Source organism: Zosterops lateralis (assembly GCF_965231275.1).
Source record: "Zosterops lateralis genome assembly, chromosome: 14".
NCBI classification, from domain to species: Eukaryota; Metazoa; Chordata; class Aves; order Passeriformes; family Zosteropidae; genus Zosterops; species Zosterops lateralis.
This window is the reverse complement of record NC_139774.1, coordinates 8,065,156-8,082,578: the sequence shown is the minus strand read 5'-3', so window position 1 is coordinate 8,082,578 and position 17,423 is coordinate 8,065,156. Positions and strand designations below refer to the sequence as shown.

The following is a 17,423-nucleotide window of genomic DNA, read 5'->3' as shown; positions in this document are numbered from 1 at the left end:
TGCTTCAATTAGCTGCATTAAATCCTTCCATTCACCTTGGCAAGAATGGAACTAAGAAGAATAATGGTGTTCAGCTGTTTTAATTACATGCTGTAGACAGGCTTTCAAAACAAGGATGGGGGAAAATGATTTGAAAGCGTTCAATGGGAGGGAAAAGGTATTTTGGTCTTGTTCTGCATTCACCAGGCAGATGCCATCATTTTTTAAAAAAAACATAAGCAACATGGATATAATGACTAGAAACACTAAGTAATTGGTATCTCTTAATGGCCTGAGGCTGAAGGAGAGCAGGTTTTAGGTAGATGTTAGGGAGAAATTCTTCCCTGTGAGGGTGATGAGGCCCTGGCACAGGCTGCCCAGAGAAGCTGTGGCTGGAAGTGTCCAAGGCCAGGCTGGATGGGGCCTGGAGCAGCCTGGTGTAGAGAAGGTGCCCCTAATCATGAGAGGGGTTGGAATAGGCTGGTCTTTAAGTTCCCTCTCAACCCAATTCCCAGCCAACCATTCTATGATTCTGTGATTAAAATATCACAACTTAATAAGGAACCGCTACTTTCTGACAAGAGTCTGACAAACCTGAACAGTTTTGGAGGCAAGATGCTAAAACGAGTCTTGTCTAAAATTTTTCTGATTCTATTTCTTCCACCAGATACAGTGTTAGCTTTCATTTTCTTGTTTCCTTTTTCACGGGGAAACATCTGTTCCACATCTCCAGGCATATCTGGGATAGAATAACGGTTGTTTTTCTTTTCTGCAATTTTTGGAATATGTGGAATTCCATTCTTCTCCTGCCCTATCCTGCAGAGCAGCTCCTTAAACACTGTAAGAGAAGACACAGTTGCTGTAAGTAACCTTTGCACACTCAGAACTTCACAATGAATTCTTCTTCTCCCCTCAAACCTTTAGCTTCCCACGCCCCGGAGAGAGAAGAAAGAAATGCTGCATTCAGGGCAATAAGCACTACGCATTTAGTGGCTTTTTTGTTTGCATCTTTTAGGTAATGGAGTGTCCATGCTTCTTCAAGAGTAACTGTAACACAGACTGATTGATACTTTCCCAAACTGACTTTCTTTGCTTCTAACACTACTGAACAGAAGCTGCACCAAATTTCCTATTGCATTTATGAAACTAAGCCAGTCTATAACCCACACTGACATTCTCAAAGCTACAATTCTGTTGAAATTAGAAAGGTTTTATCCTGTTTCTTTTCACATAAATGAGGTGAAAAAAAGAGTTAAAATTGTCTTGTCAACATCAATTATTTCTTTAAAGATCCTTTAAAAATCTTTTGAAAAATCTTTCAAGTAAGAAATTCGGTATTTTCGGTTGGAAATGTGTTGATACTGGAAGAATGCAGAACTGAAAACAAAGCAAATTACTCAGACTGTCTCTATGAGCAAGGCAACCAAGATTTTCTGTACAGAAAGTCCAATTAAATTATATATTTCTGTTGTATAATAAAAGCTAAATATATATCAGCTTTCCTGATATAGATTTGAATAGAACAACAGGAATTGTTCATAGTCAGTACCAGACACTTAACACTCAAAAAGTCAGGATAGTAAGTATCACTGTTGAAAAAAGCTTCAAGACATTAATTCATTAAAATTTGTCAGAGAAATCACCTTGAAATTCTATCAGCTAGCAGAAGATGATTAAAAGCCACTTGTAAATGCATATTGATCACATTTATAATACCAATGAACAACCTATCACTGTCTCAGTTATAGTGATGCTTTATTTCATATCATTTCACATTAGTCTGGCCCACTGGTGACTTTGTTTGTTTCAAGCTTTTTTGTATTATGCTAATAAGCAACTGCTGAGGGCTTGAACTTTTTTAGCTGCACAGTGAATAAACACAGTGTAATAATCAATAGTGAGCAAGGGCAGGTAACTGGAGGAAGGAAATAGGAAACAAAAACCATCAGAAGATATGGACACAACTGTGGAAGAAGGAGCTATCCTGTGTACAGTCTCCTGCTTCCTGTAGCTCCTGTTATTCTGTTGCCTGAACAAGATTATGGAAAAAGAACAGATGATTTTACTGAGATTTTAAAGAGCTATTTAGGTGTTTATATTCATGATGACAATTAAAAGCCAATATTTATATGCCATGCCACTTTTTATATCCCCCTTTCAATTATAAAGGTAATTTATCCTCTCATTCTTACAGCCATTAAAAAAAACTTTACAAAATTCCAGTTTTACATTTTTGGTGTTTCTTGGCAAAAATATTTTGGTCCAGATCCCTTGGCTTTGTTTCAGCCCTATTGCATGGAGAGACACTGAATCAGCTTAAACAGTCATCTGAGGATTTCTCAGGGAGTTGAAGAGCTGCCTGTGCTGGCTCTGTGCCACTCAACGTGCAGCCCTTGGCACATGAGAACTTATCCAAGCAAACAGAGGCACAACGAGGGGACTTCTGCACAACTTCTCACCTCAAGAGCAAGTTGGAAAAAAGAAGGTGGACTTTTGTTGCACTTATAAAGCCAGAAGGAGTGGCGTTTTTCCTTCGCACATGAAAATGTATCATATATAAAGTCTACTCACCAAAAATGTTTGTTTTTACAGTAATGGAGAGATGTGTATTGTTCTTTAAGATTTCCAGAGCTTTTCCAAAGGTAATGTTTTCAAAATTCTGTCCATTTACTTCCATTATCTTTAAGAAATAAAACATTGGAGTATTAGGAGAATATCTAATACAAATACAAAGGTGATATTACAGGCATAGTGAGAACTTCACAGAAATTACCATACCCTCTTTACAGCAGCTACTGCATGAAAACATTCCATGTAAAATAACTATTTTCATTATGTCAGAGAAGTTATATCATCCTGTAAATAAGTCAGGACTTCCATTTTCACTTGAAAAATGCTTTAAGTAAGTTTATTTTCTGTGATAACATGACATTCTTGCAATTAATCAAAAATGAGAGATCATGAACCACAGATCTAGTATCACTTCCAAAGCTGTATTTTCACTGACTGTGACCTGTTACAGTTCCACCTGCCCCAGTGAGCTGGGATCAAACACATCAGGTGAGAATCAATCCCACAAAACAATCTGATGGTTTCAATGCAAAAAATAACCATAACTTGGTTTCTTTTCCCATTCTGTTTTTGGAATATTTAAATATTTTACATATTTTGAAAACTATTTAATAGAAACCCATTTAACAGATATAAATGGAAGCTGAGCTGTAGCATTCCCACACTTGCCAGTGTGTACACAGCATAACATTTCTACTGAGAACAACCAGGAGGTGGCTGAAGAAGAACAGTTTAAATTAACAAAATTGTTTTTACCTGATCACCACGCTTAAGTCCAGCTTCTGCTGCTTTACTGCCTATCTCCACAGTCTCTACAAAAATACCAAACCCCTTGTCACTGCCTCCAAGAAAGCTGAAAAACAGGGGGGAATCTCTGGAAGGTTTTTGCAGGGTGATTTGTCTCCATTTTGCTTTTGCAGCACAGGCGATATTCAGCAATCTGAGGTGGCCTTTCATTTTCTGCAACACAGAAGACATAAAATGCAGTGCAATGTTTCTTTTATCAGAAATGAAAAAACAGTTATAAAAAATACCTCAAGTGCCAGAAAATATATTTTTGATGCCAGATTTTCAGATCTTACTAAAGAAACCTTGTCCTTTTCTGCAGAAATGCAAAAACTCCTAAGTGAGGGCCACAGGTATTAGTTCATATGGCCTTTATATCTAATTTATACTTAAGAACAAATATATCCAATGTTAAAAGCCACCTGTTAACTGTTACACTTAGAGACTGCAACTGTTAGGCACTGGTAACACTCAAAAATTGAAATATATAGTACTAGGAAATGTGACAATTATTCTTTTTTGCTCCTACCGTATCTTCCAAATTCTTTTCAAATTCTTCCAGGAATCGAGTCATGGCAGGATCTCCTTCAAAGTCATTAAAATGATTGTTCACCCACAGCAACACTACCCTGGTAACCTGTAAAACCAAAATATGGATATATATGGATATATATATATATATAAAGAGGTACCTATGGCTCTTCTCCTATAAGCTTTCATCTATGAACACAGAGGAATATTTGGACATGGCAGAAGAACATAAAAGAGATTACTGTCTCTGATAGAAAAAAGACATTTACACTTGAAATCATCTTCTCCTTCCCTTTATTTGTGGAAGCAAATGAAAAATTTTAAAAAATCAAGTATTTTTATATGTAAAAAATACTGGCTACATCACCCAGTATTACTGATGCAAAAATCCATCTTTAGCTAAGCCTTCCTGACATGGCTCATCACTTTTTAAAGCATCCTATTCATTTCTTTAAAGGAAATTCTAGTTGTGATAATAAAAAGTTTTCTTCCAAGAAATTTTAGTTAAATGTTCAGATTGCTTCTGTAGGTACTACAGAGTCACTACCATTCATGATAAAGTCTGTCTAACAACTATATTACCCACCCATATTATAAAAAAAAAATCCAAGTCTATAGCCGTTTCTCTTCTAAAATTATACAATTTCTGCTTTTGTATGATGACACACTTTTCTTTATCTTTCCTTTTATTAAAAACCAGTAGTTGCCACAATGAAAAGCATTGAAAGAGGTAAGAAGAGAAGCAGCAACCACAGCAGACCCTGCACAACTTCCTATACAAAACACCTAGTGTTTGGCAGTATATTCGACTTCCTCAGCTCAAGGCTGGAACACATAAAAACATTGGCTAAGAATCAACAAATTGGAATGATATAAGTACCAGACTAACAAGGGTTTTCATCAATGTCCACACATAGATAGAGTAGAACATGGTTTTATTTATCCTAGTTTATCAGCAATACAAAAAGGAATCAGTTTAAATATATTTTCCCCAGAAATATTAATCTGACTCCAACCAACCTTGTCCCTGAGGCTGTCCACTGCAAACCATTCCAAGAGTTTATTTCCAACTTCCAAGGGACTTGTTAGAAATGTTCTGTATGTTAAAAGAAAATCTTCAATGTAGGTTGGATCCACAATAGAATGTTCCTCTATTAAGTGCGTGATGAGTCTCTCAGGTGTTGCCTTAAAAAAGCACATGAAAAAATAACTGATATCTCTCATCACTACCACTCCCTGAAGAGTAATTCAACATAAACCCACATGAACAGTATAATGCCTTTAGAAAGTTCAATTATGGCCAACTCAGGAGAAAACACACCAAACACATTCAAATCAAATCCTCCTGCTTCTCTCAGTCCTGACATTTTCCATAGGTAACACCTGGCTAAAATGATTAGTAACTTCCTTTCATTTTATGTTTTAGTAAGCAGTTCAAGTATCTCTTTCAGATTACAAAAAAAAAGCTTGTAAAGATCCCAAAGGGTGCTCCCAATACCAAACTCAATGTATGCGTTGAACAGGTTACAATGTATGTAGCTTTATTAAAGGAGAAATGGAAGTAGATTTGGGATATAATACACATTCCTTCCAATAAAGTTTTTTGAGCTAACACAAACAAAACTGAGTATGTATACTAAATTTAAACTGAAATTTTATCTATTTACTAATAAATAAAAGTTTAATAGATTAATGGAAAATGTAGAAAGAAATGCACCTTGATAACTATGTGTCCTTTTCTGGTTCCACTGCGATCCAGCTCCCTGTGCTCCTTCACCATCACAATTTCTCCTTCTTCTTCCACTTTATGAGTGTTTTTTTCCACATGGTTCAGAATCCTCCAGTAGTCTTGCTGGGCTATACACACAAACTGTTCCCAAGGATAAAAACAGTGATTAAAGTATCTGAAATATTAATGTATCCCCATCTCCAATGTGAACAACCCCAACTCTCCCAGTCTGTCTCCACAGCAGAGGAGCTCCAGCTCTCAGAGCACCTTTGTAGCCTTCTCTAGACCCATTCCAATCTGTTTTCTTTTAGTAGATGCTTAAAAGTAAGAGGTAGTTATATACAATTGCAACCTTACCTGGCAATCATCTACTTTGGTTCTGACCACTCCGTTCATGTACTGTTTGTCCAGAGAAGGAGTAATCCCAAAACTATTTCCCATACAGAGACTCTCACTCTTCCCATCAGGATAGGTGATTTCTACTGTGCCATTTAAAATAACATACCAAGAATCAAGCTAGAGAAAGAAAAAAAAAAATAAAAAAAAATTAAAAAAAAAAATTAAATTAAAAGTGCAGCTAATTCAACAACTTTTATAGGCTCTTATTTCAGGAAGGCTCATTCTTGTAGCCTCTAGATTGTTGTCACTACTTCTCTACAACATTTAATTTATCAAAATCTCACTGTAAGGCAAGTGATCAAGACTGAAACAGGAATGCTTTTCAGCTCTCTTCATTCACTTCAGAACTGATTCTGGAGGAAGAAGTGCTGATGAATAGATTGCTTTCTCAATAAGTAGGCTAATTGCTATGATAGATTTGTACCAGATTTTAGTGAGAATGAATTCTTTCCCTCAGTACACATTTAGTCACTACCAGATATGAGTCTACCTCACCCCTTCCTGGAGGGATGAACAGCAAATGCCATTTCAGATGTGTTGATCCAAGCAGGAAGAGAGATTTCAAGACAGTGATTCAGGGCACCCATCAGAGCCTGAGTACTGCCTGATTTAACACCTCTTCTGGCAGCAGACACTTACTTCCTGGCCGTCTTCAAGTATGATGGCTCCTGCTTGCTCTACGACTTCAAATATCATCACTGAGCACAGTTCTCTCCTCACAGACATGGTCATGTTGGCAAAGGCAGGGAGTTGATGCATGAACTCCAATAATTGTTCTGTTGAACAAAGGAAACATTTGTATGATGACTGCAAGGCCCAGGGTTTCCCTTACTCTCCACAGGTGTATTAAACTCCAGCTAAATTTATTTGGAAAGTGTTCAGTGGTGTTACAGTTCCCATTAGTGCCTGTGGCTAAAAGAGCCCAGTGGGCACTTTGTCATCAACAGGCAGAACTCAGCTCCACAGCCTTGCTGGTGTTCTGTTGGCTCTCAGGGCAGCAGTCTAGCTAAGAGTAAAAGCACTTCAGCTTCAAACATTAGGAAAAATTAAAAATACCCCCAGGCACAGTAATTATAAGCTAGACAGGAGCATGAAATGATTTTCCAGTGTTCAGAGATGCAATCTGAAGTACAGCAGAGAGCAAATTTTGCTGTTGAAATTCATGCAATTTCTAGTTAAACACTGCAGTAAATCATCTTCATTTTAACTGTTTTGCAGTTTACAGTTAAGTACACCTACACTCAGTAATAGTATGTTCTCTTTGCTATTTAATAACTAATTCAACAGTTTCAGGCAGTCAAAATTACCTTGCAACCTGTCCCATTACATCAACGCATACAATGACTATAAAACCTCATATCTTGTGCATCATAAAGACTTCAAAATACTTGGATTCTCAGAAAAAATACTCTTTTAGATAGCAAGAGAAGACATCAATTCAATTAAGACTATCAACAGAGCAAAGTGACACATCATTCAATTATTAAGATATACATTGAAAATTAACTCATTAAAGAGTTTTGGGTTATAGTCTCTTACAGATGTTATGTGGAATAGCCTTATGTAAATTTTACTACTGCATTTTTTTTCCTCACCAATGTCATCATCAGTTTTATCTGCAGGCTCTTTCTCAAGGCACTCTCGGACAACATCTCGCCCTAGAAGTGGATCAGAAGTTCTGTCAATATCTTCATCCTCCTCCTCCTCTTCATCCTCAGAGTCTACAGGTGCTTCTGGAAGACCCGTTAAATCAACATCTCCCATCTCACTTTCTGTAGCCTACAAAGAAAACATCAATCAGACAGACAGTTCAATGTCCTCAGTTCCATGGTTTATGGACTGAAGTAGCTAATTTTAAAAAAAAGTTAAATTCCGGGACCAACATCTCTAACAGCTCCCTTTCTGAACACCGAGGAAAACATGTTATGCTGAAATATACTAGATTCTTGTTTTATTCTTTCTTGTGATGTCATGTGACATTGTTTTTTCACAATTTTTGCCTATAATATTAACAAAATAATAACACAGTTTAGTAATACCATTGGATACCCAATACCTGTGGACACATTTCTACTGTCAGCAATAGATGGCAACATAGATATTACACTGAGCAGACACACAAGACAACAGAGAAAGAGAACAAAATATCAGCAACAAAAAGCAGAATCACATAGGAATCACTTGCACTAATTCCTTCTGTACAGTTTAAATGATGTAATGGCATAAAAATAAATTTCTAAACAGATGGAAGGGGAAAAAAAGTAGTTTCAAAGTCTCAGTTTCTACAGAGTAGTTACTCAGTCTCTCTTTTTAAAGCTTAAGCCAGAATGCAAATCATTTTTCTGTTTAAATTCAGAAATTTGAACAACAAGATGTGTCACTGAAAAGTATATGGCAATTATATAGAAACTTGCAGAAAATGGATTTTGTATTTAAATGAGCCTATTTACAACACTCACTTTCCCTTTGAAGAGATCCTTGAGATTTTACAAAAACACTGAACTAAGGCATCAAGTACCCTGCATGTTCACAAAACATCCAAAATAAAGGACGAATTTGAACACTGAAATGGGGCAGAGCACAGCTTCCCTGGACAACCTGCACCGGTGTGTCAAAACCCTCACAAGCAAGATCTTCTTCCCATATCCAAGTTAAATCTACCTTTTTAAGTTTAAAACCACTGCCACTTTCTAATAAATCTGCTTTAAGTATTGACAGGGTGCAATAAGATATTCCTGAGGCCTTATTCCTTTTTCTCCAGTCTCTGGGGGCTTTGCATGACTGCTGTGACTGCCAGATGGAGAGTGTCTCTGCAGGTCCATCAGCCAAGTCCCTCAGGGGACATAGTCCCTCCCTGCTATGCACTGCTCTGGGTCCCATGAACTTGTGGATGTTCAGATCCTCAGGTGGTCTCAAACACAACCTTCTCTTCCCATGGGAGCAGAGAGAGGTGGAAAGAGCAACCTGTGAAAACTGAGACAAAAATTGCCGAGTGCCTCAGCCTTCTCCATGTTACCAGCTCTCCTGCCTTACTTAGAGGGGGAGTAAATTTCTATCTGCTTTTTTTGTTTTGGATTTTTCTTTTATTTTGACTAATGTACCTGTAGAAGCCCTTCTGGCTTTTGTCACATCCCTTGCCAAATCCAGCTCCTGTTGAGCCTCACCATTGCTGATCCCAACCCTACACGTCTGGGCAGTGTTCCTATATTCCTCCCAGGACACATGTCCCTGATTCCACTGTATGCATTTCCTTCTTGTGCTTCATTTTGACCAGAAAGTCCTTACTTGGTCACTGCTCTCCTGCTCTTACAGCCTCACATAAAACAATATTCATTTTAAGTGATGTAATCACACCAGACTACACTGTCTCCATCTCCCTACACACTCCACACTGATGTGAGCCCCAATACCTGCAAATAGGAACAGTTTTGTCTTCCTACAGCAGAAAAAAAAAAATACTGGGGTTTAGATATAACCTTGGGCCTTGGAGCTTGTCCTCATTTTGGTAATTAACCAGCAAACTTAATAAATAAAGCTTAAACGATTTTTAAAAATGTATTTCTTTCAGAGGAGAGTAACAATATAGAGAGGGTTAAATCTGTTTTACATTACATCACTTTACTGGCTTCTGTAGCTCACATTAACAGTTTTGGAATTAAGCCCAAGCGCAAATTGTACTTGGAGACTCTCAGCAGCACATGATCAGCACAGCATTTTATTCAAGGACTTTTCTAGCATTTCTTCATTTAAATAGCCACAATATATACCAACTTCTCCTGCTAAGACAAACAGCAGGATCAATCCTCACTTTAATACACCCATGCTAGACCAGAAAAACTGGGGCTACAGGTTCTACCAAGTTTTATATATCTGATATAGGAAAATAGAAAAATCAATTCCTGTCTTGATAAGTTACATTTTGATCAAACTATGAAATAGGAGCAGGTCCTCCAACTGCGTTTCAAAGATTCCGTGCAGATGGTTGACAGAATGCTGGCAGGTCAGCCAGTGCTGGAAGGAACAGGAAGGATTTTGCTCATAAAGCCATCTGCAGAAGTAGCTGCTCTTCCCAACCACGATGCTCCAGCTGTTTCCATTATCAAATATAAAAATCACTCCTAACACAAACATTTATGAACTACTGATGTACAAAATGAAACCAGAAGCTGCAATCCTCAACTCTCACACAAATATGGATTTCCAGGATCAGGTCCATGACACAAGGGTATCTATGGAAGTACACATCCCTTGATAAATATTTTATAGATAATCCATTTTAATATCAAAGCCTTAACCACAATTGGAATTACTGCTAGACAATGATGTTCCTGCCCACAAAGAGTACATACTCCCTAAGTGATAAATGAAGGATTTTGAAAGAACTGAAAGGAGATAGAAACTTTCAGCATGGTACTAACAGAAATAAACAGGTTGGAAAAAATTGATGCAAACTGGTTGGTTGCTAACAGAAGATGACTGCCATTTATTGATACAAGAAACTAATTTCTGAGAGTAGAGGTGAAACCTTGTCCAACAACATTTAGAGAGACAACCTGGATTTCCTGTGTGACTCCTGACTGGGCACCTTAGACCCTACCCCATAAAAGGGCAAAGAAAGATGTTGAATTCTTTTTCCCTGAGGATCCCTGTAACAGTGGAAAAGCTGTGAAATTATTGATCAACACAAACCCAAGCTGAGGCCTCTCATTAACTAGAACATAAACACCCATGAAACGAGATTGTGATTTGACACAAGACAGGTAACTTATTAAGTGTATTATCAGTAAACAAATGAAGCTATCTCTGGCTTTCAGCCAACTTCTACTCTCAGGAAGCCACACTAGAATTTGCACAGTCAATTAGTGTAAAGTGGGTTTATTACCATGCTTTTGTTTGCAGAACTGAACATCTGCTATTAGCAATAAAGACAAATAATCAAGGACGGTATTGGAAACACCAGGCTGATTTCAAGAGATTTGTTCCATTTCAGAAAGGAAGATGATCCCATGAATCAACAAATGTTACTTTCAAAAGCCACAGCATACTTGGTGGTACAGAAATATGTGAAAAGCAGCAACAAGAGCTGTACAAGCAGCTTGTTGCACTTCTGTGTCTGTGGGAATGGTGAGACCCATGGGCAGCACAGGGATAGGTGAAAACATCAAGAGGGTTTTACCCAAAGTCTCGGAGAAAGGGTCACTTCTGTTTATGGAATAGTTTTAACATCAAGGAGGGGAAACCATGAAACCAAAGCAGTGTTACCTGATAAATATCAGAGAGGCTGCTGCTCCCAGAGTCACTGGCAATGCTACATCCTGACTGGCTCGAAGGGACGTGCGTCACCTGAGGGTGAGGATTGTCCGTGAGATGCATCTTGGTAAGGTCAGCTGGAAGCTGGAAATAAAATGAAAGGTGGAAAAAAGAAAGGAAAACAAGATGTTTAAGCCTGATTTGAAGACAAAATTTTTCATAAAACTTCGGTTACACATTTTTATTTTAACTACTGAATCAAAATCAAACATAATTTGAACCTGTAACTTGACATACATTTTGAGGAAAAGCTAGTTTAGACTAAGCTGACCCAAGTACACCTCACATTTCATAAAACTGATGGAAAACAATGCACCTTTCTATAAAACAAAGGCCTGGGATATTTACAGCTAAGTGACATACCACAAGATGACAAATACACGACATTGGCCAAACAGCTCACAGTATTTAACCTTATCTGATGTTGCAATCCATTATGAAGAAGCAGGATTCCTCTTTATAAGTTCAATTTACGCACCTTAGTTCAAGAATAAGCTTTAGAAAATATCAGTGTAGAACAAAAAGTAATGTAACCTAAACAAAATGTTTGGTCTACAAAGGGCTTTGAATTTCCTTCAAAGAAATGAGTACACAGAAAGAATATTATGCGTTTTGGGTACAGCTATGTACAACAGCAGCCCTATTTTATAAATCTTCCTGTAAATGAACACATGCAGATATCTAATGTTTAGTGCATACTTCAAGTTCACAAACATATTCTTTCTACTGAAAAAACCAGCAGAAGATCAGAGCTGCATGGGATACTGTAAAATAATCAGTCCTTTAATTCAGCTGTTTATTTTTTGTCACATATATTTATTTTTAAAACATTAAAATATTTAAAATTTTAAAAAACTAAACTATATGAAAAGCACATTGTATCAAGGAATCATAGAGTCTCTATGTGCTTTTTATAATTTTTAAATTATACAAGGTATATACTATTTCTTTAAAAAAAGTTCTGATGCATAAAAAGTCCAAAATTACTCCAACATCAATTGTTGTCATTAAAATGAAAATATTTCTTCTGTAAAACCAACCAAATTCCATGCAATTGTGTCAGCTACTAGATATTCAGTCCTACAAATTAAAAGACAGCACTGGAAAACACTCTTGGGCTGACATCAACTTTATAAATACTGACTAAACTTAAGAGAAGTGATAAACAGGTTTTGATTTAGCATCACAATTCCATGTCCATTATTTGAAGAGCACACAAGAGAAGTACTTCACCAAATACCAGCTCACGTATTTTCTGAAAACATGTGGCACCACAGGTCTTGCCAAACCTTCTCCATACCCAGGGAACAAAAAGTTGAAACCCTCTGACAAATGTAACATAATTTTACTATCAAAATTGTGATAAGGAACATGAGGGATCTTGTCATTGGGAGTTACAAGGGATGCATTCTCATTGGCAATCACCACTCAAACACAACAATCCATATGGGCTATGAAAGAAAATGTTACTCTTCCTCACTATCCTTATTTTTACTTTATTCTAGCTTTGTCTTTTCCTAACAAAAATATAAAATATCCAACCTGTAAATTCATATCTATGGTCACATAAATAGAAGAAAGTCTGAAAAGTAAAAGGTTGCTCAACTCCCAGAAAATCACAGAAAAAAACACCATCCAAGCAGTAGGGGGATAAAATGGAGTTGGCACAATGAGGGTTAGGGAACTTAAAATGTAGTGAACTTGATCTAAATACAAAGGAAACACAATACTTTAAAGCTTAGCCACCAGAAAAAGTTTTACAGGCTGAAAATACCTATTTTCAGGATTTGAGAACAGCAAAAAGGTCAAAGCACTCAGGTGACAAAATTCAATCCAGTGGCCAACAGGTAACCTCTCTGTCAGCACATGGGGAAGAGCTGACAGACACCAAGACGTGACCTCTCAATCATAACAAAATGTGGAAGAGTGAAGCTGAGATTTGATTCTGATTGAATTCTGGTCTGGAGCACTGGCTGGCTACTGTTGGAATCCAAATGGCACATTGCCTACAGAACCCATTTCTGTGCCACATAGAGACGAGCACTCTCCAGGCTCTGTTTCCAATGGGCACAAGGCAGGAGGCAACACATCCTCCTCCCTAAAGCCTCGGACACCTGGACATTGGTTAAGGCACCGACATTTCACCTGTGACACCTGTGGTGTGGATGGGGGATGTTCCTGTGCTGTGGCAGGACTCAAGGAGCAGCCTGTGCTGCAGGGTGACCCTGCTCCTGGAGCACACCCAGTGCCCCCAGCCACAAGCCAACGAGGTCAAAGCATCACTTCCCAGGGAGGTCACATCCACCAGCATTCACCGACAAATGGACAGGGCAAGGCAGCTGGCAGCTGCTGAAGCGCTGAAGGTCAGTGGAACTGAAATATCCAGGAGTTTTAGGGAATTACAGAACAAATCAGCCCACATAGATTCACTGTCTCTAGCTTAAAGACCACAGGTTTGCCACAAACTCTTCAGCCTGTCCTCACCTTTATAACCTCCATTCCAACAAACAGCTCTGACTTCAGCTTCAATCTTTTCCTCCATGAGCAAATTCCCATGCTGACTGTGGTAACACTGACACAAGGAAATCTAATTTAAGCTCCCTTCTATCCAGATTCTCAGATCTTCAAAACAGCTCCAGTAAAACAGTGAGCAGGACCCAGAGTAAAACCAATTCTGCAGGATTTCCCAGGAGAACAACAGCAGGTGCCTGCTCTTCACCAACAATTTGTGCTGTTAAAGCCTGTTCTGGCTCAAAGAGATCCCAGGACCCACACATATACACTGCCACATACAGTTTGTCTTTTCTAATTTATTTGAAATTTTAAGATTCTTGTGATGAACACTGTTTTCCGTACCTAGACTGAGAAGTGGGGCTCCATCTGGTCTAGTGGAAGGTGTCCCTGCCCATGGCAGAGGTTTGGGACAAGATGAGCTTTTAAGTCCCTCCCAACACAAACCATTCTGTGATTCTGTAATTCTAAGTACTGATGGAACAAAACATGGCTCTCAAAATAAAGAGGTTGTGCATTATTTTATGTTTCATTTTCACAAAAACCCACTGATGATCAACTCAAAGTACTGCCAGCTTTCTCAAACAACTAATTAATCAAAACTGCTCTTCAATCCCCCTGTCAGCACTCCCCTTCACTTCCATCACCTATAAAGCACATGGGTATGTATGATGTTCCTGCTGGACTGTGCAATATATTCTTGCAAAAGACATTTAATGCACGTTAGATGCAAGGAAACATCGCAATATCTCTTTAAATTTGAGAGAGAAGATAGGGTTTATTTGAGACAAGTGACCTTTAAAGTACTGCTTGCCACTCTACTCGATCTCCCAAAATAAATCACAGCTTCTGTCTTTTGTATGTCATTTTTATTACCCAAACTGATTGTTCTTTCTTGCAGAGCTCACTAGGCAGCAAGATACAGAGAGGATGTTTCTGTACCAACATGACAGAGGACACGGGATGCTCTTGCTGGTTGTGGCAGGAAGTTGCTGGAAGTGATACAAACTTAACTATACAGTCTTAACTATAGGTGACTGACTTTTTTCTGAAACTTAGAAACTCTTACTATAGCAGCATCAGTATCTTGAAAAATCCTGCACTGGGAAACAAGGTCCACATAGCAGTGTTCAACTATGCTCACAGTTGATGCAGGTGTTTATATCTGCTGTATCTTCTGGCTAATTGTGTGCCCCAGCACACCCAGACAGGAAAACCCCAAACACATCCACAACATTCTGGTAAATACTCCAACAGACTACTTAGTTGCCACTTCAAACCACAACAATTTCATTTTTTCACAAGAAGGGATAATCTGCACTTGTAATATGAGTGCATCTGACATGCTGGCACAGCCTGTCCCTGCATCAGTGCCAGCACATCCTTGTGACTGACCTTTCCCAACAAAGGGATATTTAGGAACAAACCCCCCGTTGAAATGCCACACTGCAATTCAGAACTGCACCAGAAAGAAAAGTTAAGAAAACAGAAGTTATGGTCGGCACAGCCACCTACAGCTCTGCACACCCACTGAGTCAGGAAAACACAGCTGGTGATTACACCAAAAAATCCTGGATCAACAAGGAATTTTTAGGGCAATATTGCACACTGCAAGAGGAAAAGGGAGAGAAAAAAAGACTAAATCCTTCAGAACCTCATCCTAATGGTAGTATCAGCCTGACATGCCACACAAACCCAGAAGCAACAGCAGCCTGGACTTGTTCTTGTTAAAGGAATTTGAAATTTTGGAAGAAGGTTCACAGCTGATCCCATCTCATTTGCCGGGACACAGTCACAGCCAGTCACCTCAGCCAGGAAAGAGAGGAGGTGGAGGGAGAGGACATGGGAGTGTAAAAGCCAGCACTGAGTAACATTTAATGAAAAATGACATGCAAAACATACTAAACTCTCGCCACAGCAGCCTTGAAAACCTGAGGTGAAGACTTCAAAGGTCCATCAGGAGCTTGGCTTTTTCCATCAGTTTCATGGGTGCAGCCACCTAGCACCAATGCAAGGGACAGCAGCATTCCTTCGGTCAAACCAGAGAACCTCCAAAAACCTCTGCAAGCCCCAAACCTGTTCTTTCTCCTATTACATAATACAGAGTTTACTTAAAATAAGTATTTTATTTGATTATGTTTGGTTGTTTTTTTAATAGGTATCAAGACACCTTGGTTTTATACAGAATTACCTACTTTCTAAAAGTCATTTGGTATCAAGAGCAGAACAATGATGTGCTGGTTTCTCTCCAAAACAGCTGAGGTTTCCCACTGTTCTCCAGCAAGAACAGTATAAAGTTTAATCAAGGTGAGTACAAGGTTGTGTACCTACATCAAGTCTCGTGTCTGTAATTCTGAAATTAATTGGAGTATAAGCTCTGATCCGTGGTACAACTCACAGGCCAGCAGACCAAGGACAGTGCGTCTGCAGTGATATTTATTTCCACGTAAACACCATTTATTCTCAGCAGTGAAGTCACACAGAATACTTGGGAATTAAATTAAAACCTAATTCTGCTATTACAGACTTTCAAGATTGCACATGCTCTGTCCAACAGAGCAAATGACGTGACCTTTGACGAGATCACTGCCCATCAACTCGTCTAAAAAGGACACTAAAAGTGATGGTCAGCCTGAGGACAACCTCCCTTCCTGTGCCCCCTACCAAGGACTTGCTAAAAATAAAAGCTATAGAAAGTCATTGCAGAGTTTAAATGGAAAGAAAGGCAACCACAGAAGTCAGAAGTTAAGTTTTGTCACAGACTGGCCAAACTGAGACTTTTTTTTCTATTTACCCCCCGCCTTTTTTTTTTTTTTTTCACAGAACGGAATCAGTAGAACCTCTTTTGTAAGACCATGCTCTTTGGCCTTTATTTCCATAGTGTTTTACTTTAAAATTTTCTGGTATCTTGGCCCTAAGGAAAAGCCACATCTGTGCCTTTGTCCTACAAGTTCTGAAAATAAGTATCAGTGTTTACTGTTATGCTTTGGATAACCAAAAAACACTGCAATATATTGTATGTTTAACCTGCAGTAAATTGTATGCTTATTAAACATATTCAGAAAGATCCTGTAATAAAGACAGGGGCCAAAGGACTCATCATGAGGAAAAAACTAATAAAGGAAGCACAACCTATTGAACTCTTCTGGTCCATTCCAAATTCAAATTAATTGAAAGAAAATGAGAAATAAAGAATCAAAAAGTTTGCCCTTTTCTTTCATACTCTCTGATAGCAAAGTTTTTTATCAGTTTTTCTAGGAGCCCATATGGATGTTTACAACCAATCAATGCAGTCTGGACACGGCAGAAGCATCAGCCTCTGAGAGAACACTCTGTCCTTTTCCAGGCTGTATAAGCAAATTTTCTGTCCTTGGTTTTACAGACTGTCAGTAACCTTATACCTTATTTGCTTTTCTGAAGTTCCCTGAAATGTTGCCAGCAAGACTAATATTCAGAAACAACATGGGATTTATTTTCCATGAAACACCCGAGGACAAGCTCGGCACAGCCCTGCGGTGTCAGGGCACACGGACGGCTGCTGGGTCACTGTAAAACCCCCAACTCAGCCACCTCACTGTGAAAACCAGCTCCACGAGACAAACAGTCA

General features: G+C 38.5%; 1 protein-coding gene across 6 annotated transcripts in view; it reads right to left on the bottom strand.

The window, feature by feature from the left end:
• RAPGEF6 (Rap guanine nucleotide exchange factor 6) overlaps positions 1-17,423 on the bottom strand; it is a 116,566-nt gene that overhangs the window by 32,931 nt on the left and 66,212 nt on the right. For all 6 annotated transcript variants that reach the window (XM_083871863.1, XM_083871868.1, XM_083871865.1 and 3 more), the window contains exons 7-16: positions 11,258-11,389; positions 7,591-7,774; positions 6,635-6,771; positions 5,954-6,112; positions 5,585-5,737; positions 4,888-5,052; positions 3,866-3,973; positions 3,307-3,510; positions 2,551-2,659; positions 574-817 (exon numbers count right to left, since the gene is read on the bottom strand). In XM_083871863.1, coding sequence (XP_083727989.1) covers positions 574-817; positions 2,551-2,659; positions 3,307-3,510; positions 3,866-3,973; positions 4,888-5,052; positions 5,585-5,737; positions 5,954-6,112; positions 6,635-6,771; positions 7,591-7,774; positions 11,258-11,389 — 1,595 coding nt within the window. The remainder of the gene's footprint in view (positions 1-573; positions 818-2,550; positions 2,660-3,306; positions 3,511-3,865; positions 3,974-4,887; positions 5,053-5,584; positions 5,738-5,953; positions 6,113-6,634; positions 6,772-7,590; positions 7,775-11,257; positions 11,390-17,423) is intronic.